Source organism: Eptatretus burgeri, chromosome 16 (assembly GCF_056783735.1).
Source record: "Eptatretus burgeri isolate ZD-2024b chromosome 16, Ebu_testis_v1, whole genome shotgun sequence".
In the NCBI taxonomy this organism is placed as follows: Eukaryota; Metazoa; Chordata; class Myxini; order Myxiniformes; family Myxinidae; genus Eptatretus; species Eptatretus burgeri.
In genome coordinates, this window is record NC_140976.1 from 12,294,584 (window position 1) to 12,316,475 (window position 21,892).

Below are 21,892 nucleotides of genomic sequence, written 5' to 3' on the forward strand. Positions count from 1 at the left end.
CCAGAATCCAGTCCCTACAAGTGCTGAAAAGTGTGGGGGCCAGAAAAAGGTACCGGCAGTGCCACACCGCATGATCCAGTGAATCCATGACACCCCAGGTCTGACCCAGACGTCTGTTGACCTCTGACTCGCAGCCAGCAGAGACATGAATATCACTGCCATGGTAAGTGAATCTCTTCATGACCTTAACATCCTCAGCACAAACAGGCACAGACAGGACAGCAGCATCCAAGATGTCAGTGAAAGCCTGGATCTTAGTTTTGACCCAGGAAACCCATAATCCCAGTGGCTCCGACTCCTCATTCAGCACCTCGAGGGCCCCGAAAAGGATATCTAAAGTCTCCGCAAAGATGACTGCATCATCTGCAAAATCAAGGTCCGAGATCTTGACATTCCCAAACGATGCACCGCAGCTTGATCTCTCCGACATCTCCCTAAAATCAAGTCCAAACAAGTGCTGAAAAGTGTGGGGGCCAGTACACACCCCCGACAAACTCCAGTAACAACTGGAAATAAGTCAGAGATGGTACCACCACACTTCACAGCACTCTCAGTACCTGAGTATAGTTCAGACATCAGATCGATCAGTTTTGGTAGCACCCCACGAAGACCAAGAATCCTCCAGAGGGCATCCCGATTCAATTAATCAAATGCTTTACAGAGATAAACATAGGCTGCAAGCAGCCCCTGTTGAAACTCTCGTTTGCGTTCGGTGAGGACACGAAGAACAAGGATATGGTCAATCATGACCTCTTTGGTGTAAAGCCTGACTGCTCTGGACACTGGTTCTCAAGCAGATGGTGGCGAACTCTATTAATAATTTTCCGAGCAAAGACCTTGCCCGGCACTGAAAGCAGCATCACCCCTCGGTAGTTGTTGCAGTCTTGGCGATCACCCTTCCCTTTCCAGAGGGGGACAACAAGGCCCCTCTTCCAGTCAGTTGGGATGATGCCTGTGTTCCAGGCAGAGCACAGAACTGCATGTAACGACACAAGTGCAGCATTTCCACCAGCCTTGAGAAGTTCAGCATGGATGCCACAGATCCCTGGAGCTTTACCCCATTTCAACCGGCTCACCACAGTCTGTTTTTCCACAAACGAAGGCAGACCACAGTTGATTGGAGGGTCAGCAACAGGGATTGTAACACCCTTGACGTCCAACTCGACAGCTGATGGATCAGCTTGGTACAACCGCTCAAAGTAACAGGCCCAGTGGGCCTTCACTTCAGACTCCTCTGTCAAGAGCCCACCACCCTCCCCTCTAACTGCAATACATTGAGGGATGGGCTTGGATGAACACAATGCGTGAATTCCCCTGTGAGCAGGACGAGAATCTCTTGACCACAGGTGATGCTCTACCCCAGCGTTTTTCAACCTTTTTACCCTTGTGGAACCCTTGAAATAGTTTTCATGTCTCAGGGAACCCCTGCATAAAAATTATTATATACCATTATTAATATCTAACTCTTTTATAATATTATCGTAGTTCACGTGGTAAATATAATATTTTTTTTCAGATACCTGGTTTAAGGAAAAAATGACCCCCTTTTTGAAAATTTATTGGCAATGAAAAAAAAAAAACATACTGCTCGTTTATGAGACCTCACACCGAGGTTTTAATTCACAAAAAAAAAAATCTGTAAACACACACACAAAAAATATACATAAACAACCAATATCACATACGTATAACACATATAAACATAACGAAAGTATATAACTATTACAATAACAGTTTATTGACAATTTTGAAAAGACACCGTGCATGCGTCCCGTACTTGAGTCAGTCACTCAATGATACACGAATCCGCCGCGTACAGGACGTCCACTAACCAGTGAGGGTGGGTTCACACTGGCGCCATATAGACATCGTTAAATACATTCCCTATGGTTGTTATAATTGTAAATAATATAAGAGGTTGAAGCCTCTATTATAATAACCAAGGAGTTTCCAACAATATGCCGTAAGTGCATATTAAAATTACAAATATTAAATCTAACAAAAACTACTCAAAAATACATTAGCCTATTTATTACTGTTTCTCGTGGAACCCCTAGCGACCTCTTGCGGAACCTGAGGGTTCCGGCGAACCCCGGTTGAGAAACACTGCTCTACCCCCTCACAGATTCTTCGCACATATAGTCCAAAGGCCAAATTTTCACCTAACCCGAACATCTCTGATAAAGTTTTTTTCTCTGCTGATTATTCACCCTTGGGGTGTATGTAATGATATCCAGGTGGGTGTGAACCTGTCACCCTTGAGCAACTTTAAATATTCAAGATGGCGTCCAAGATGGCTGCCACAATGGGCTAAAATTCTAAAATTCCTATTCTTTCAATGTTGTCAGCCAGAAATGAATGATTTTATTGTTCATATATATGTTTTGTGGTGAATTGAAGGTCGTGATGTGTGATCACATGTCGCGCGGCTCGAGCACGGGATAGATAAAGCCAAGTCTCCGCACGGACGGGGTGATTGTCCCAGGGGCATTGTCATTTACGGCGGCGGTTCACTTGGTGCTCGTTGAATGGTGAGAATTGAGAGTATATCGGACTCCGTGCTTATACTGATTTATTTTGCGGTGATTAATTGCACATGTATACATTACTGCTTATGTACTCCTAGCTGCACCTGTATTCCCTGATGTGCCCGTAGAAGCGGCTTCAATCAAATGGAATATAGCCGACACTCTGAAGGTTCTTCTCTCGCTTTCATTTCAATTTATTCCATTTGGTTTTCTCGGCTCTCTCAACCAACGATGGACAAAATCTACAAACCAGAGAGGTTCGACGCTGACCCAAACACGACTGACTCGGAAATGAAATGGTCGCATTGGTTCCGTTCCTTCTCACACTATCTGACCATCATCGAAGAGGGAGCCGACAAATTGGCCGCCCTTGTGAATCATGTCTCGCCCAGTGTATTCAGGCTCTTCTCGGAGTGCGACACCTACGATGCAGCGATCAACGAGCTGCGGGCGCTCTACGTGAAGCGCAAGAACGAGGTGGACATACGACATCTTCTCAACACACGCAGGCAAGAAGCCGGTGAGACCATCGATCAGTTCCTGCAAGCTCTGAGGCAGTTGGGAAAAGACTGCAGCTTCCGGGCCATAACCGCCGAGGAACACCGAGATGAAGCGACCCGAGAGGCATTCATCCAAGGGCTCAGGTCAGCCCACATACGGCAACGCTTACTGGAGAAAGCGCAACCCACTCTTGAAAAGGTAGCCGACCAGGCTCGAGCAATGGATACGGCTCAGCAGCAATCTGAGTCATATGGGACACCGATGCTGCTAATGAACGCCGCTACGGTGGAAACTCAAGGAACCCCACAGGGCACCCCTGACACAGAGGATGGAGAAAGACCCGAGGAATCGGATACCCAGACCTCGTCAAACTCCTCAGCAACTACTTCGGTTGGTAAATGCTTCCTTTGTGGGTACAAAAGACACCCCGCCACAAATGCCCCACCAGAGATGCCACATGCATGAATTGTGACAAGAAAGGGCATTATGCCAGGGTATGTAAATCTACTCTAAGGAGAAATAAACCCACTTCTGCGGCTCTCTACTCACAAAAGAAACTAACTGCAGCCTCACCGGGGAATCTATCCAAGGCTATCATCAACGTACGAATTAACGGGCATATGGCTGAAGCTCTGATTGATACCGGTAGCTCTGACAGTTTCGTCAACAGCTCACTAGCGAAGGGCAGGAAATGGAAGATCCACCCGACAGACAATACGGTATGCATGGCCGCCACATCACTACAGTCCCGCGTACGAGGGTACTGCAATGTTGAATTGGACGTAAAAGGGTACACGCATCGGGATGTAAGGGTACTGGTGCTTCGTGATTTATGCGCAGACGTAATTCTGGGTCATAATGTCCTCAAGCAGCACACGAGCGTCGAAATACCCTTTGGAGGAAGCAAACCTCATCTAATTTTAAATGCTCTGACCACCGCAGAGGTAACGTCCCCCCTGCTGTTTGCTAACTTGTCGCCGGTCTGTAAACCGATAGCGATCAAATCGCGACGATATACCACTGCTGATATGAACTTCATCACTTCAGAGACCAAGCGATTACTGGAAGAAGGAATTATAGAACCGAGCGATTCGCCATGGCGCGCACAGGTGTTAGTCACCGCCAACCAGAACCATAAGAAACGAATGGTTGTCGATTACTCTCAAACGGTCAATCGTTTCACCCAACTCGATGCCTACCCTTTGCCGCGCATAGACGAGATGGTCGAACGCGTGGCCAATTATAAAATATTCAGCACCATCGATTTGCGAAGCGCCTATCATCAAATTCCCATCCGAGAGGAAGACAAACCTTACACCGCGTTCCAGGCAGGTAGACGCCTCTACCAATTCAGGAGGATTCCGTTCGGTGTCACGAATGGAGTAGCTTGCTTCCAACGAGTTATGGACGACATCATCTCAGATGAAAACCTCAAAGACACTTTTGTTTACGTGGACAATGTCACAGTGTGCGGTAAGGATCAGGGGGAACATGATATGAATCTGGACAGATTCTTGAGCATTGCTAGAAAATATAATCTGACTCTCAACTACGAGAAATGCGTATTCTCGGCAAGGTCAATTGACCTTCTCGGCTACACAATAGCCGACGGCACGATTAAGCCCGATCCTGAACGATTGCGCCCACTTCGTGAGCTACCCCCACCTCAGGACCTGCAGACAATGCGCCGGGTGATAGGCATGTTCGATTACTACGCGAGATGGATTTCCCAATACTCCGAGAAAATACATCCCCTGGTGCATTGCAAAAACTTCCCACCAGATGCCGCTGTTGTAAAAGCTTTCCACAGCCTCAAAGATGATATCAGTAATTCCGTGGTATTATCGATCGACAGCTCGGTGCCCTTCGTGGTGGAAACGGATGCTTCTGATCACGCGATAGCTGCGACGCTCAATCAGTCTGGGCGACCCGTCGTGTTCTTCTCGAGAACTCTCTCTGGAAGCGAGCAGAGACACTCAGCAATAGAGAAGGAAGCGTACGCTATTGTCGAAGCCCTACGTAAATGGAGACACTATTTACTGGGAAACCACTTCACGCTCGTCACGGACCAGCGATCCGTTGCATTCATGTTTGATGGGAAAATTAGGAATGAAAAAATTATGAGATGGCGGATAGACCTAGCTTGCTATAGTTATGACATTGTTTACCGGCCCGGGAGAGAAAACCCTGCTGCAGATACCTTCTCTCAGGTCTACTGTTCGACGACAATCAGTCGGGCTTTGCAAGACCTACACGTGTCTCTCTGCCACCCAGGGGTAACCAGAATGGCACATTTCGTGCGCAAACAAAACCTTCCCTATTCTATCGAAGATATTAAACAAATGAATGCTTCATGCCCTGTTTGTGCTGAACTAAAACCCAGATTCTGTGGCGCGGCATCTGGCAGATTGATCAAGGCCACTTCTCCCTTCGAGAGACTAAATATCGACTTCAAAGGGCCCCTGCCGACCGAGACAGACAACAGATACATATTCACTGTTGTTGATGAATATTCAAGGTTCCCTTTCGCATTTCCGTGCTCGGATATGACCTCGGGCACTGTCGTGAAATGTCTCTCTGACCTCTTCGCTATGTTTGGGAAACCTTCGTACATACATTCAGACAGAGGGCCGTGTTTCATGTCGGCCGGGCTAAAACAGTTCCTATTAGAGCACGGCATAGCAACTAGTCGAACGACGGGTTACAACCCACAGGGTAATGGGCAGGTGGAACGGTATAACGGAGTCATTTGGAAAGCCGTAACTCTGGCGTTGAAATCAAGAGGACTGGGCCCCGGGCAATGGGAGGTTACCCTTCTCGACGCTCTGAATTCCATACGCTCTTTGCTCTGTACGTCCACCAATGCAACTCCTCACGAACGAATGTTTACTCACCAGCGACGTTATGTTGACGGCCAATCGGTGCCCAACTGGCTAACCCATCCCGGAACAGTGTTCATGAAACGCCCGGTACGACAAAGCAAGTATGAACCCATGGTGGAGGGGGTCGAACTCATCGATACTAATCCAGAGTATGCTCATGTCAGACTCCCGGATGGCAGGGAGACCACTGTGTCGGTTCGCCATTTGGCTCCCTCAGGTACTCCTCCCGCAGGTACACCACCATCTGGCACTCCTCCCTCTGACATCCCCTCCCCACGTGTTCCCCCCCCCAGGAACTCCACCCGGGAACGGTGGCGACAGAGCTGCCGCGTTCCACCCGAGAGCGATCGAGGAGTCATCCCCGGCACGAGTCGAGGCTCACCAAGAGGATCGGAAGCCTCCCTCAAGTGAAACCGCCATTTACTCCCGGAGAGGTCGACGGATAAAACCCCCTCGCCGACTCGATCTGTAAAGGGGATTATCGGCATGCTCGATGCTCATGCTCCTATATGCTCATTATATCATATATCGATGCTCATTACCATGCTCCTACAACTCAAAATAATCCTCACTGCTTGGCATGTATGCTTCTGTAGTTTAAATAGTTCGCGTTGCTTGAAATGTATACTCCTATAGTGCTGAAGTAATCATGGTGCGTTAGTTGGGCCTCTAGTTATATTTTAAAGACGGGGAGAATGTGGTGAATTGAAGGTCGTGACGTGTGATCACATGTCGCGCGGCTCGAGCACGGGATAGATAAAGCCAAGTCTCCGCACGGACGGGGTGATTGTCCCAGGGGCATTGTCATTTACGGCGGCGGTTCACTTGGTGCTCGTTGAATGGTGAGAATTGAGAGTATATCGGACTCCGTGCTTATGCTGATTTATTTTGCGGTGATTAATTGCACATGTATACATTACTGCTTATGTACTCCTAGCTGCACCTGTATTCTCTGATGTGCCCGTAGAAGCGGCTTCAATCAAATGGAATAAAGCCTACACTCTGAAGGTTCTTCTCTCGCTTTCATTTCATGTTTTGAGTTTCAACAATATGTGTAAAATTGTTTGGGAAATATCAGCTGTACCGTTGCTATGGTAACTATTAATATGACTACCGTTATGTCAGTAAAATATAGAAAAGTGGCAATCTGCCATATATTTCAAGAACATGTTCATTACAATATTGTTTTTTTTTTTTAATCTTTTTGGCAAATGCTCTTGATCACTGCATTGAGTAATATAGGATGATGAATTGCATTTTTCTGTTGCTATGGTAACTATCTAAAATGATCACTCTGATTAGTTTGGTGTTAAAGATGCACAGCATATAATGTATATACTTGTACATTTTATCTTATTTGTTTTCTACCTCATAAACCATATGGGGGCCGATTTGGTAATAAACTGTAAGATGTTGTCATGGTTACCACAAAGATGCCACTGTAAATTGGTACCGAATGTTTTTAATCATGTTTTTTTTACTATAGTCCTGCACCAGAAAAGGAAATTTTAGCTGGACCCAAAATTTATTGATATGGTTATTTTCTCTACTTCATATGCATCTTTGTGATGTATATTATGATATTCAGGTGGGTGTGACCTTCTCAGCCCTGAGCAACTTGATGAATTCAAAATGGCATCCAGGAAATGAGGAAAAATACTAATTTTTACGTGTCGATGACCATATCAATTAAAAACTCAATGAACCATGTTTTATATCATTTTAATGACAGCTAGATTCTTCTGAAAACTTAGTTTTACATATATTATATGATTAAAACGAAATTACTTATTTAGGCCACAATGGCCACAAAGAATGAAAGATTAATATGTTTCTGATGGATTATTGAGAAAATCAGAAAAACAAGTGACTGGGATATCAAAAAGATATTTTTAGATGAAATATTTATTTCGAATTCATAGCTATTCATAGTGCATACAAATGCAATAAAAGCCACTAAGGCTTCTTTAAGGTAGTTGGTACACATGCCATAAATAAAGGTGACTACATCAACTTGTGGGGCTGAAGTTTGTCTAGAGATTGTAAATAAAGACTAGTCTTCTTCGTCTTCGACTTCCATGACTTGCTTTGTGTACTCATTAAAACAGGCATGCATTAAAACATATACATATCCATTATTCACCTGCAAAGTAAGAGAAACAAATCTATGCACTACCTATAGCTACATCTACTGTACATAGCATTCTTAACTTATCTATCAAGTGATAATTGAAAGTTGAGTGGTTCGTTGTCTTTGATGAATGCATTTCCCATCCAATCTAAATTTGAAGATATAATAAGGTCCATTATCATTCTGAAATGAAAAAAAATCTTTGCATTAACATTAATGTTCAAAGCATTTAACATCAACCTATCTAACAAGCAATAATTAAAGCTTTAACAGCTGTATATCTTTTGTGAATGCAGGTGTCAGCGGTTTGGCTTAATCCATGTTAGCCACTCAGTCACTGGTATCTTAATTATAAAACATTTTGTAAAGGCAGCAATAGTTTTAATTTGTTTCTGAAGCCTTAAACAATTAGAAAAAATGCATTACATAACTTGTTATCAAGCCTGTTTAAAATTATACACACATATTGGATAGTCAGTGATTATATTATTTCACTTGCGACCATATTGGATTCTTAAACTTGTTCATGGATTACATCACAACCACCTGGATATTTTTTGTCTATCCTAATAATATCCCATTGAATAAACAGCAAGTAAAAATAGACATAATGGCTGCCAGACTAAACAATAAATGTATTTATCAAAATATCATAGAACACATTCTTAGTAACATTTTTGTGGTTACCATGGCAAGATTAAACAATTTATTAATCAAATTTAACCACCATGATCTAAGAGTTTGAAAACATTTAACTTAGATCAGAAATGCACAGTTTTATGTTGTATATCGTCAGCGCTTATTTCAAACATCACAATTGCATTGGTTGTCATGGTTACCATGGTACCATATCTTCATTACTCATTAATTATATTTTATGTAAAGCATTATTGTCATTAGTTTATGTATATAAAAACAACAAAATAATGCAACAAAAAACATTTTCTTGAAATTATGGCAATTTGGTTGTTTTAACCATCTTTTACAAACATAATGAGAGTTATAATTGGTAGTTACTAGAGTAACGGTACAGCAAATACTTCACAAACTGTTTTTATTTAAATTAGTGGAGCCTAAAACATGTATGACATCCAAAAACTCATAGGTCAGCTCTGCCATTCAGCCTGGCCCTGCGACTCTGGTCAATGGTATCCAGTGTCCCTTGGGAGACAAAATTCTTCTTCGCCCTGCGGTGAGTTCCAAGACATCCACCAGTAATATCAAGGACGGAGCCATATGGATGGCTGTTGGCTCATAAGGAGCTCCTCCACCCTTTGACAAGTTTTGTTTTTAATCCTGCTGGGTGTCCATATCCAAACACCCTCCTCACCAGGAAACCTGGTGGGGGAGACGGTTTAGTCGCCGACAACCCGACCATGGAACAGGTTCGTGCAGGTTTACATGATACTCGTAGCAAGTCACAGACCTGATCTGGCCTGACCTGACAAGACAATGGCCCACACCCCTAAACCATTTCCTCTCCTCTTTATCTCTTTATTTCTTCTTTTTCTCAATTTACCACACCCCACTTACTCTTTGCATGCCTCATATTTTGAGGCAATCTTATAAATATTTTCAAGTCTTTGTGTGTTTGTATATTATTATTTCACGGCCGAACCGGAGCACCTCGAGGCCCCAAGTTTTTGGTCTCGGTACTTCAGAGTCTGCGCAAGGTTTTTTGATACTGCGTATTGACTTTATAGGCTGTTTTAAAGCCACTATAAAGTGTATATTGGGATGTGTGGTCAGGCAGTGCTGCCCCCGGCCCACAGGCAAAAGGTAAACACCATAAGGCCAATAACTCAAAAGCTTTTTGATGTCCAACACATCCTGAAACTTCCACTTTCTTATAAATACAATCTCATAAATAATTTCAAGTAGCTGGGTTCCCTTTGTCACGGGCAGCACCAGGTACCCTAGGTAGTATTATCATAAAGTGGGCTACTTGTTGTTCGTTTTATCCATTGCTGATAAAACTAGTTCTAATGTGGCTAGTTAAGTCCACCTGAATTTTATTGAAAGAGAAGTAGTGTGACTAATTTCACATTGGGTCCATAACATGAAACTAGTACATGTAAACATAGAACACGAAAAGTGAGATAATTGAGAAAAAATAACTTCAGAAAAGGAAAGTAAGGGAAGTAAGAATAAGGGAGTGAAGAGAAGATAGAGGTGGAACAGAGAGGAATGGAAGGAATATAAATGCACAAAAATGTGTGGAGGAGAGTGACAGGTAAGGGCGGGGGGACATTGTTATGTAGCTATACCCTTGTAGATGCTGCGACCTTCTACTTTTGGATTTGGTCCTTGAGTTTAAAGATCAACGTGTTGAACTATTGTGACAATAACTTTGCATTAACAAAGTGCTTTACTCAATATCGTGGTAAAAACAAACTCACCCTCCACGGATAACCTGGAGAGATATGGTGCTGGACAGACTCCAGGAAGTGGCATCAGGAACACTGGAAAACACTTGTATTTGTTTCCCAGCAAAATCTGGCTCTGAGAACACAACAACCTGCGGTGGACAGCACAGGGAACCATCTTAGTACAAACTGTGTTTCCTCCATTCATTCATGTTCAGCTGGTAGCTGCTGGTTTACGTCGTTGCTGGGAGTACAGTTGTTCTGCTACGGTGTCCTCTATAGGTTTGGGGCAGGAATTTGTAATTTGGCCGGTGTGTTGAGGATAACTCCACAACCCTTCGATCGTTGTAAGACAACATGATCTTTAACGTTCACCAATGCCCTCCCCCTCCTCCCGCCACCACAAAATAATGTCACGGCATGTTTACTGCAAGGAATTTTGGCAATCAGCTCAGCTCAATTCATTTCAATCTGAAGGACGTTAGACTTGTTCTGAAGGAGATTCTTATCAATTGTGCTATTTTTACTGTGCTCGATGATTGTCGTCAAACAGCCAGATAATCTACAAAGATGGTTGTGAAGGAAAACTACTGAAAAATGTGTGTGATTTGGCTGCCTGACTACCTCAGCTCATGGATGTTGTTGTTGTCATTGTTAAAGGGCAATCCTGTCAATTTTCAAGTTTTTGGGGAAATAATATTATTAGCGACAGCTCTCATAGTATAAAGACAACAGATGACAAATATCTTCATACGATGAAAAAGTTCAAAGATATTACAGTTTTAACCTGGATTTCAACTCGGTTTGACTGTTTTTTTCTTTCTTTTAACTGAAGCAAGCACATCGTATCACGTCGTTGAGCTTCTGGTACTTTTATACGAGCAGACAAACACCCAGATCAACTTCCATCTGAAGGATGGTGCACTCATTGGTGAAATCTCTACCTGTGAAGCACCAGTCTGACAGTTTATCATCGGGCTGAGAAACCAACTCAGACGTGATAGCTCAAAAGGTACAGGTGCGCTACTTCACCTTTGCACCATCCTGTCAGACACTGTGTTTGCCTATCCCTGGAGCTCGAACCACAATCCAACTGGAGTCCATGCAATGAAAGAAACTACAAAACTTTCCCTAACTCACACTTCTATGAGAGAAAGAGGAGATGAAACAACGTTTTTGTTGTTGTTGGGGCGACAGCAATGAAAAGCCTCAAAAACTTAAATTATTTTTTTAAAGGTTTGCAATACAATTCATGAAAAGAAACATTCTAAATTGTACAGGGTGGCCTGAAAGTCACTTTACCCCAGCTAAATTTCTCACACCTCCATACCTCCCTTCTGCCCTCTCCGCCATGGTATGCGGAAACACTGACTCACTGACGTGGGAGTCAGGAGGAAGTTAGATGGCATGACGGACACAAGTTGTTACAGTGTCGAAGAGCGGTTGGTTGCTTATTAACTTATTATATAATTGAGATGTCCAAGACGACTTGGGGACACATTCAGTGGTGCAATGAGGATGGTGGAGCACATACAGCCACAATGAATAATAATTATTTTAAGTATCTGTATATTAATAGAATTTAAGAATGAATGCTTTACTGGGGAGGGGTAAATAAACTTTCAGGCCACCCTGTAGGATAGTCTTTTGCTTAAATTTTTGTTTTTTTAATCATCAAACAATTTAAAAAAAACAAGAAGTCAGGTTAAAGCACTAAACATCAAGCCAATCAATAATTTGCATTACAATGTTGAAACTTGCCTTCCCGGGTCTTGGGTTGACTTTTTTGTCTTGTATTTGCAAGTCCTGCAAAAGAACAATTCACATTGACATCTCCATGTGCCCACCTGTTTGTACCAGAAACAATCTGATGATCTGAGTTTAATATGGAGTGAAACTTTGGTAGAATTTTACATTCTCTGAATGCGACACAGAACTGTTGCTATTTAAGACTCGAAGGGCAATCGGTAGAGCGCATACCTCCGCCACGTAATGCCTGATCCACGAGAACATATCGGGCCAAATACATTTTTCAGCCACATCTCTTAATGGTTGGTGAAGAATCACTCAAAAAATTCTAGTAGTCGGATCCGGATTTGTATCTTCACCACAATCACCCACTTTCCTGAATGCGATCACCCACCTCCCTGCTATATCGACATTACCTCCAAGCTTCGTGTCATCTGCAAATTTGGAAAGCCGACTCTTAACCCCACTGGCCATATCGTTGATGTAAATTATGAATAATAATGGTCCCAATCCTGACCTTGGAAGTACCCCACTTCTCACATCCTCCCACTAATCCAGATGGCCACTCTTTGCTTCTCATCACTAAGTCAGTTTTCAATCCAGTTCAGTACCTGACCAGCCACTCTACAAGCACTCACCATGGCTAACAACCTCCTCTGTGGTAACTTATCGAATGTCTTCTTAAAGTCGAGATATTATGCTACATCCACTACACTTCCCGCATCCATGCAATCAGAATGTGCTTCAGAGAATTTCAACAAATTTGTTAAACATGAACTCCATTTAGTAAATCCGTGCTGACTGCCTTTAATGAGTTGAAATATATTTAAATGGTTCCCCACCTGATCCCAAATTAACTTGTTGAACATCTTCCCTCAATTGAAGTTAAACTTACCCAAACTGTACAGAGATTATAGTTCCCCAATTCTTCACTGGATCCTTTCTTTAATAATGGTTTTACATTGGCGATTCTCCAATCCTCCGGTACCTGTGCTAACTCCAGTGAGCTGTTAAAGATATATTCGTTAACATCTCGCGTACATACTCTACCACATCCTTCAATATTCTAGGATGGATGCATGTTATCTGCCCTCCCCCCCCCCCAACTGCCCAGATAACTCATTTAAAAGCCCTTCCTCACCTCCTCCATATATTTTCTCAGCTACTGGTACATATGAATTGGTGGAGGCTTAACAATCAAGGTGGTTGGCTCAGAATCTTAAGGTCCTGAGTTTAAGCCTCAGCCATGCCAAATTAACTCCAGGTAGGTTGACTCAACCTGTCATCCTTCCGAGGTCGGCAAAATGAGTACCAGCTTGCTGGCGGTGAGCCAGTTGAGTATCCTGTGTCGGACGGAGTGGTGACCCATCCAGAATTGTAACCCTCGCCAATGAAATTGCCTCGGCATCACCTTACGCGCCTCATGGCACGAGGAGGATAAAACAACAACTGGTAATTATTCCCCTGACTGTTGTGGGAATTTTGAAGCAAAATAACAATTTAATACAAACATGTCATTTCACTTTCATCATTCAGCAATCTCCCTCTGCTATCCCTCAATGGACCCACACTTGTTTTAGCCTGCTCGTTACTATCCCTTATGTAAATAAAAAAACAAATTCCTTGCTCTCATGTTTAATATTCTTCACCATGTCTTTCTCACACCTGTGAAGCACTGTTAAATTTGCTTTTAACATGAATAACAAGAACATCAGGGAATATCAATTTGCTTTCAAATAAATATAAAGGACAAATAAAAAAAAACACATCAATGTACTTTGACATGAATAGCAATCATAATAATAATAATAATAATAATAAGGTAAAATCTGCAAATTGACACACAGGATTTGAACTTGAGAGTTCAGCCTCCTGAAGCAGTTGCTCAAGAAAGACTACCGCTCTTTTACTTCTTCATTCATATGAAGCACAAGGCTGCGGGGTGGCATCGTTGGCTGGGGGAGCAGCTGTGCTGCTGATGCAATGTCCTCTGTAGGTTAAGGGAGAAATTTGTAATTTGTTCAGGGTGGCGGCGATAGCTCGCCGACTCTTCACAAAGGACACCGGGGGATGTTTAATGACCACTATCTATTGTCAGTAGATGGGACTCCCGTTTAACATCAATCCAGGGGGTGGCACACACATTGATGAATCACCCTGCCTGTGAAACACCGGGATGACAGTTTATAGCTGGGTCGGGATTCAAACCCAGGCTGGACAGCTTTGGGGCAGGTGAGTGCGAGAATACCAATTACACTATGAAAAAAATGTATCGCTACCTCGGCCACCGAACGTGAAGGAGGTTATGTTTTCACCCATGTCTGTCTGTTTGTTTGTTGGGTCGCCGAAATAGGTGACCCTTATTGTCAGTAATTCTGTCTGTTTGTTTGGATGTTTGTTCGTTTGTCATCAGCATAATTGGTAGTAAACGTGGGCGGATTTTGACCAAACTCGGCTGGTAGGTACATCTTATGACCTAGTGCTTGGGAAATTATGATGGTTGCTAGGGACGCTTTAGTTCCCTAGCAACAATCGAAAAACCTTCAAAATCGGTACTGTTCACGCAAAATCAATTCCGAAAACCATTATCCCATGTAGGGTTATGAAATTTGGCACGAATGATCTACAGGTGATGCTCTATCAAATATATTCCGGTTTTTGTGATATATGGAATACTTTACTTGCAGTGCCCCCTACAATCAGGGTATGTGCGAAAATTGGCAAAAATTTAATGCCCCCTAGCGACCTGGTGAGTGCATCGATACGAATGAAAATTTGCAGGTTCATGGTACTCGATGAGTACTACAACTTTGCCTCAGGACATATTGACCGATTTCGCTTAGGTCAGGGGTCAAAGGTCAATTAGTGTAAAAATCGATAATATGCGAGAGCTGGAGGTGCCTTCGCGCCAAATGCTACTCCTCCTTGGGTTATGGTCGGATGGTCATGAAAATTCACACTAATCGTCTGGAATACATTGTGCACAAACGATCGAGCCGGATTTTCGATTTAGATCTTTGTTCACCCACAGCACCCCCTCGAACTTTGGGGATTTCCGATTTCAAACCGCATTTTCGGTACTTTTCATTCAAATGGATACCGAGTAGTTATGAGTAGATGGAACTGGATGAGATTTGATATGCATAATCTTAAGTTGATTCCCTATCCGCTATTTGACATCCATTTTGCTCTATTTCTTATAGTTTCCATGCTCGGCGACCCATCGCCGCCTACCAGCTTGTCTGTTTTTTTTTGTTTGTCTGTGTGAAGGACATCTCAAAAAGTTGTGGATGGATTCAGAAGGAAGTTGGTGGACATATTGGGTGTGTGACAAGGAAGAATTGATTCAAATTTGGTGAAGATCCGAATCTGGATCCAGATCTAAAATTGAGTTGCACTCTACAGATAAAATAAGACATTAAAAAATAGGGCAATACCCCTGGGTGCTCACTTGGTTGCAGCTGGATAAAAAAAAACCAGGGAACCACTGGTCGGCATGAATGTCCGACAAAATATGTAACAGAGAAGAAATTAAATACCAATGGATTTTTTTAATGCCGTGAACAAACTTTGGTACATCACGGGTGATGAAGGTTGTGGTCAAGTTTCATCGAAATCGTGTTTGTGGTTTCATTGTTTATGGACGGGTGGACGGATGGATGACGCACCATCCCATAAGATCCCTGGAAATACGTTCCAGGTGAACTAACAAGTTATTTCTGCAGATTCCATTTCATCACAGTAAACAAAATAAGATGATGGAACAATAATAGGAATAATTTTAAAACATTACTTCATACACAGATACACTAATGGATTACTGTGAGATTTTCCTCATTTCTACAATCCCTAAAATCGAGATCATGTTATGCAGCGTAAAGCGACTTTTCATCAACAAACGGATATAAAAACAAATGTTTGGACAGCTGAAAAGTTATAAATGTGATTAACATCTCCAACCCCTTTACAAACTGTTGACTTGTTGAGATAATGTAATGAAATACCATATTGCCTTGGAGAGTTCAGCAGCATCAGAAAACAACACAAACTGACATTCACAAATTATGTCCATGCATACCTGTCGTACGGGTGATATTTTGTGATCCGACTGCTTCTTGTCTCGGTTTTCTGGCTGAACTTCCTCGGTTGGTTTCACACCCAAGCCTCGAGACTTCTGCAATGACATCTTGCCATCTGCATCTCTTATTTCATTACCTCCTCTCATCAGCATATAATTTCTTGTTCCAGGTACCAATGGTTTTTCCACGTCTGAAACTGTCTTGGCTTCTTTTTTATTGTTCTTGTTTCTGCTTCCATCCCACTCTCTTTCTTCATCATCAAAATGTTCTTGCGATTGATCAGGATATGAGATTAATGTTTCCTTTATGAGATGGAGGTGAGCTTGATGTTCAGAATTTTCTTCCTCTGGAATATCTAAAGGTTGCTTTCGAAGACCCTGACTGTCATCACTGTGAATCGATGTGTTCGACAAACGTTTATTCTGAACAACACTTTGTTTCTCAACTCCAGGTTTCACCTCAATCTTAGCTTCGCGTGTTGCATCGATACCACCTGTCCTGGTCTTTGCATACATGTTGATCTGAGACCGTTGTGAACCTTGTATGGCCACTTTGGAATTATGAAGTTCCTCTTCTGTGGAGGTGGAAGCACCTTCATCTTCTTCTTCATGAAGCTGCTGCTGATTTCCTGATGAATCTTTTACCGAATTCAGAATGCTGCTGACACCACTAGGTGTCAAGTTCCTGGGTCTGAACTGGTTCACCGGCTTTGACTTTTGCAGTTCAAGACCAGGCCTGATCTTGCCAAGTTGCATTAGTTGTTTCGACGTTTTCGGCACGTCCTTCTTGTTCGGAGTGAAATATTCTGAATAGTCAGGAATTTTAATTTCCTTGAACATTTCGTAAACATCAGTGTCAGGAAAGTACTTCTGCTTCTTTGTCCCTGTTGCAATTCCTTCCTCCTCCTCCTCCTCCTCCTCCTCCTCCACCTCCTCCACCCTGTACACCTCCTCGCCCTCTTCAATTTCTTCAAAGTAAACGTCTTCCTGGATTGTCGGGAGTTTATCCAAAGATATTGAATAGATGTCATCAAAGTCTTGTGGAGTGTATAATACAAGAGTTGAATCATCATTTTCCATTTGCACAATTTCCACACCTCCACAAACATCTGGCTCTTCTTCCCCGATTGCAACTGCAGGATGATGATGATGATTGACCGTGTTCAAAACTTCCATGGAGTCAAAGCTAAAGTTGCTACCATTGTGCTGCAGTGTTTCAGAGGAAACCTCAGTGGTGGCATTTAATTGTCCATTATTTGAAGCTGTGTTGTTTAAATCCTCTCCACTTTTTACAGACAAAAACGTCTTTGGATTAACCGTCATTCCTTTGTGCATTTTGTTCGATGTGTGATGTCCTTCTTCATCTGTCATTGTTTCAGTGGTGAACGTGTGTATACTCTGACCTGTGACATCAGTTGAAGTGCCATTGAATATTTTCTTCTGTGTCACATTGTAATGCAAGTTTGAGTGTAGGGGTTCTGTCATCTTATGTTCAGAGGAGGGCAGCTGCAAATCATTTCCTTGTCTCGGAACATCTTTTGATTCCATAGAGAAATAAGGGAGGTCGTTATGTTCGGCAAGTATTTTCTTCGGAAGCATGCTTTGATCAAGATCTCCATTTTCTTTCAAAAGATCTTCAGTGAGGTTTTCAGGGCTGTGTGTGGAACGGTTTTCCACGTCTTGTGCTTCTCGAAATATCCTCGGAGCAGTTTTCAAAATGGTGTTTTCAGGTGAGAGCTGAGAATCCGGCTCAAAGGTGAATGACTCTTCCATCAACTCAACCTGACTCTGTTTGGGTCCCGAACAAGGCAAAATGGATTTTTCACTCGGTACAGGTGAATCATTGATGTCTAGCGTCGACTCAACTGCTACAACACCATTTATCTGGGGTGGATTTTTAAGTTCCATTACAATTGTGTTTTGGGTCATTATATCAACGGCTGGTTGTCCCAAATCATTGTCTTTCACACCTGAAGAATCTTTAAAATCACTTTTCTCTCCTGTTTTCAGCACCTTTGTCATCTTAGCTTTTACATTTCCATCTGGATCGAAACATTGCTTTGCTGTTTCTGTAAAAGCATCCGCAGTGGGTGAGTCATTTATTTGGCTTTCAACTATGCTGTTCACAATGTCTGAATCAATAGATTCTGTGGGTTTTGGATGTTCAACAGGAAAAGCAATACCAATGTCATTATCTTCATGAATTTCTCTTCTATTAGAAGAGTCACTCAAATTTGTTGCTATGAAAGACCCCTCCAATCCATGGTGCATTTTATTTGTATCGTACTGAGCATCTTGCAAGTCAGGCAGAGACCTTGGATCATGTTGAAACTCTGTCGTGCTATAAAATGGTTTTGGCCTGTCAGGCTGCCGTTCCGCCAAGTCAGGCTGTTGCTCCTCTGGACCAGGCAGCCACCCCTCCTGGCGGGGCTCCTGCCCCTTCTGGCTGGGCTCCTGGCCCTCCTGGCAGGGCTGCCGCTCTACCGGGTCTGGCTGCCGCACTTCTGGGCCTGGCTTCTGCTGCTCTGGGCCTGGCTGCCGCTCCTCCAGGCCTGGCTGGCGCACCTCCGGGCCTGGTTGGCGCTCCTCCGGGCCTGGTTGGCACTCCTCCGGGCCTGGCTTCAGCTGCTCCAGGCCTGCTTTCAGCTGCTCCTGGCCGGGCTGCCGCTCTTCCGCGCCTGGCTGCCGCACTTCTGGGCCTGGCTTCTGCTGCTCTGGGCCTGGCTGCCGCTCCTCCGGGCCTGGCTGGCGCTCCTCCGGGCCTGGTTGGCGCTCCTCCGGGCCTGGCTTCAGCTGCTCCAGGCCTGCTTTCAGCTGCTCCTGGCCGGGCTGCCGCTCTTCCGCGCCTGGCTGCCGCTCTTCTGGGCCTGACTTCTGCTGCTCTGGGCTTGGCTTCCGCTGCTCCAGACCTGGCTGCCGCTCTTCCGGACCTAGCTGTAGCTGCTCCGGGCATGGCTTCAGCTGCTCTTGGCCTGGCTGCCACTCTACCGGGCCTGGCTGCTGCTCCTCCGGGCCTGGCTTCTGCTGCTCCTGGCCTGGCTGCCGCTCTTCCGGGCCTGGCTTCCGCTGCTCCAGACCTGGCTGCCGCTCTTCCGGACCTAGCTGTAGCTGCTCCGGGCATGGCTTCAGCTGCTCTTGGCCTGGCTGCCACTCTACCGGGTCTGGCTGCCGCACTTCCGGGCCTGGCTTCTGCTGCTCTGGGCCTGGCTGCCACTCTACCGGGCCTGGCTGCTGCTCCTCCGGGCCTGGCTTCTGCTGCTCCTCCGGGCCTGGCTTCTGCTGCTCCTGGCCTGGCTGCCACTCTACCGGGTCTGGCTGCCGCTCTTCCAGGCCTGGCTGCCGCACTTCCGGGCCTGGCTTCTGCTGCTCTGGGCCTGGCTGCCGCTCCTCCGGGCCTGGCTGGCGCTCCTCCTGGCCTGGCTTCAGCTGCACCGGGCCTGGCTTCCGCTGCTCCAGACCTGGCTGCCGCTCTTCCGGACCTAGCTGTAGCTGCCCCGGGCATGGCTTCTGCTGCTCCTGGCCTGGCTGCCACTCTACCGGGTCTGGCTGCCGCTCTTCCGGGCCTGGCTTCTGCTGCTCTGGGCCTGGCTTCCGTTGCTCCAGACCTGGCCGCCGCTCCTCCGGGCCTGGTTGGCACTCCTCCGGGCATGGCTTCAGCTGCTCCGGGCCTGGCTTCAGCTGCTCCGGGCCTGGCTGCCACTCTTCCGGGTCTGGCTTCTGCTGCTCCGGGCCTGCCTGCCATTCCTCCGGGCATGCCTGCCGCTCCTTCGGACCGGGCAGCTGCACTTCTGGGCCTGGCAGCTGCTCCTCCATGCATGACATCGTCTCCTCCGGGTCGGGCTGAAGCTCTGGGCCAAGATTCCGTTGCTCCGGGCCTGGTTTCCGCTCATCCAGGCCTGCCTGCCGCTCCTCCGGGCCTGCCTGCCCCTCCTTCAAGCATGCTTGCCACTCCTTCGAGCTTGGCAACTGCTCTTCTGGGCCTGGCAGCTGCTCCTCCATGCTTGGCTTCTGCTCCTCCAGGTTGGGCTGCAGCTCTGGGCCTGGCTTCTGTTGCTCCAGGCCTGGCTGCCAATCCTCCGGGCCTGGCTGACGCTCCTCCGGGCCTGGATGATGCTCCCCTGGGCCCGCCTGCCACTCCTCCATGTCGGGCTGCGACCCCTTCGGGCCCGGCTGCCATTCCTCTGAACCTGGTTGCCACTCCTGCAACCTGTGCTGCCAATCTGGGCTTGGCTTCATTTGCTCCGGACTTGGCTGGTGCTCTTCTGGGCCTGGCTTCCACTGCTCCGGGCCTGGTTTCCACTCCTCCGGGCATGGCTGCCGCTCCTCGGGGCCTGGCTGCTGTTCCTGCAAGCTGGACTTCTGGTCTGGGTCTGGCTTCCACTGCTCAGGGCCTAGCTTCTGCTGCTCCTCCTGGCCTGACTGCCTCCACACTGGGCCTAGCTTCCACTGCTTCGGCTCTGGCTTCTGCTTGTCCAAACCTGGCTGCCACTGTTCTGTGCCTAGCTGCTGCTCCTCTGTGCCTTGCTGCTGCTCCTCCTGGACATCTGTCGTCTTTTGGAGTTTGACCCGATTTGAAATATTTGAATTTGCACTGTCAACCGTCCATTGACTGCGTCTGTTTGAGAGGTCAGAAAGCTTTTGACTTAATCCCTTTGTTTGTAACGCCTTTGTGCTGGAAGGGCTCAGCTCGGTCAGTGTTTTCGCAGAAGCGTCTACTTCAAAACCTCTTATGCCATCTGTTTCCTGTTTATCTGGAGTTTTCTGATCACTATAATTTTTCATGGTGCCGTCTATTTTGCTTTCGTTACGGACAGATTTAGTTTCTGTTTCCTTCACTTTAGATATTTGGCTGGATGCTTCACTTCTCCCCCGTTTCTCCTCCAGCATGTTTCTGGAACCCTTCTTCACAATGTTCTTTTCAATAGTGATAAGTTCTGTCTTTTCAATAACAACCTCTTTTGCTGGGCCATTGGGTGACAGCATTGGAGACTCAGGTGATGGGAACCGTAACTTTGAGTGGTCATTTTTTGATCGGTCAACATTGGGAGAAGATACCTGCTTATCTTCTGAGTCTATTCTATCTGACTCCAATTGCCGAGCTATGTTCTTTTGTTCAAGCGATTTTCTCCGGCGGGTCTTTTTTCTTGGAGATTGATAAGTGGAGTAAGTAATTGAAGTGGGCTCTGAAAGACTTGATGTTTTGTCATATGTTGCGATTTCACTGCATGGAGGCAATCCATCCAGCTCTGTGAATTGTGGCTCTGCAGCTTTGCTTGTTCCAGCACCATTCTCTCCACATTGAACAGCCTCTTTATCAGCAACCTTTATATTCCGTTTCCTGTTGATCAAAATGAAATGAGATAACAACATTTGGTTTTGGATAAGCAGAACCACATTATCAATGAGCTTTAATACCCATAATACATTCACCATCTATTTTACAAGTCGCTGCAGTCACATTATAATTTACACAACAAAATTCGAGTTTATGATTTATAACTTGCACCATTGGATGTCATCATGCCATGCACATGTCAGAGATGAAATATTATCTGATAATAAATATAAGTTGGCTGGCTGCTCCTCCCATCCTCCACACCACACCTTCTTTTGGAAAGGGTGTGGAAGCAGTGTAAATATTCAAAGGTATGGACCCA

At 45.1% G+C, this 21,892-nt stretch overlaps 1 protein-coding gene across 4 annotated transcripts in view; it reads right to left on the bottom strand.

Annotated features, from left to right (window-relative positions):
• LOC147010527 (uncharacterized) overlaps positions 1 to 21,892 on the bottom strand; it is a 119,576-nt gene that overhangs the window by 39,160 nt on the left and 58,524 nt on the right. For all 4 annotated transcript variants that reach the window (XM_085859323.1, XM_085859324.1, XM_085859325.1 and 1 more), the window contains 3 exons: positions 16,236 to 21,573; positions 12,170 to 12,214; positions 10,442 to 10,560 (listed from right to left, as the gene is read on the bottom strand). In XM_085859323.1, the coding sequence (XP_085715449.1) occupies positions 10,442 to 10,560; positions 12,170 to 12,214; positions 16,236 to 21,573 (5,502 nt within the window). The remainder of the gene's footprint in view (positions 1 to 10,441; positions 10,561 to 12,169; positions 12,215 to 16,235; positions 21,574 to 21,892) is intronic.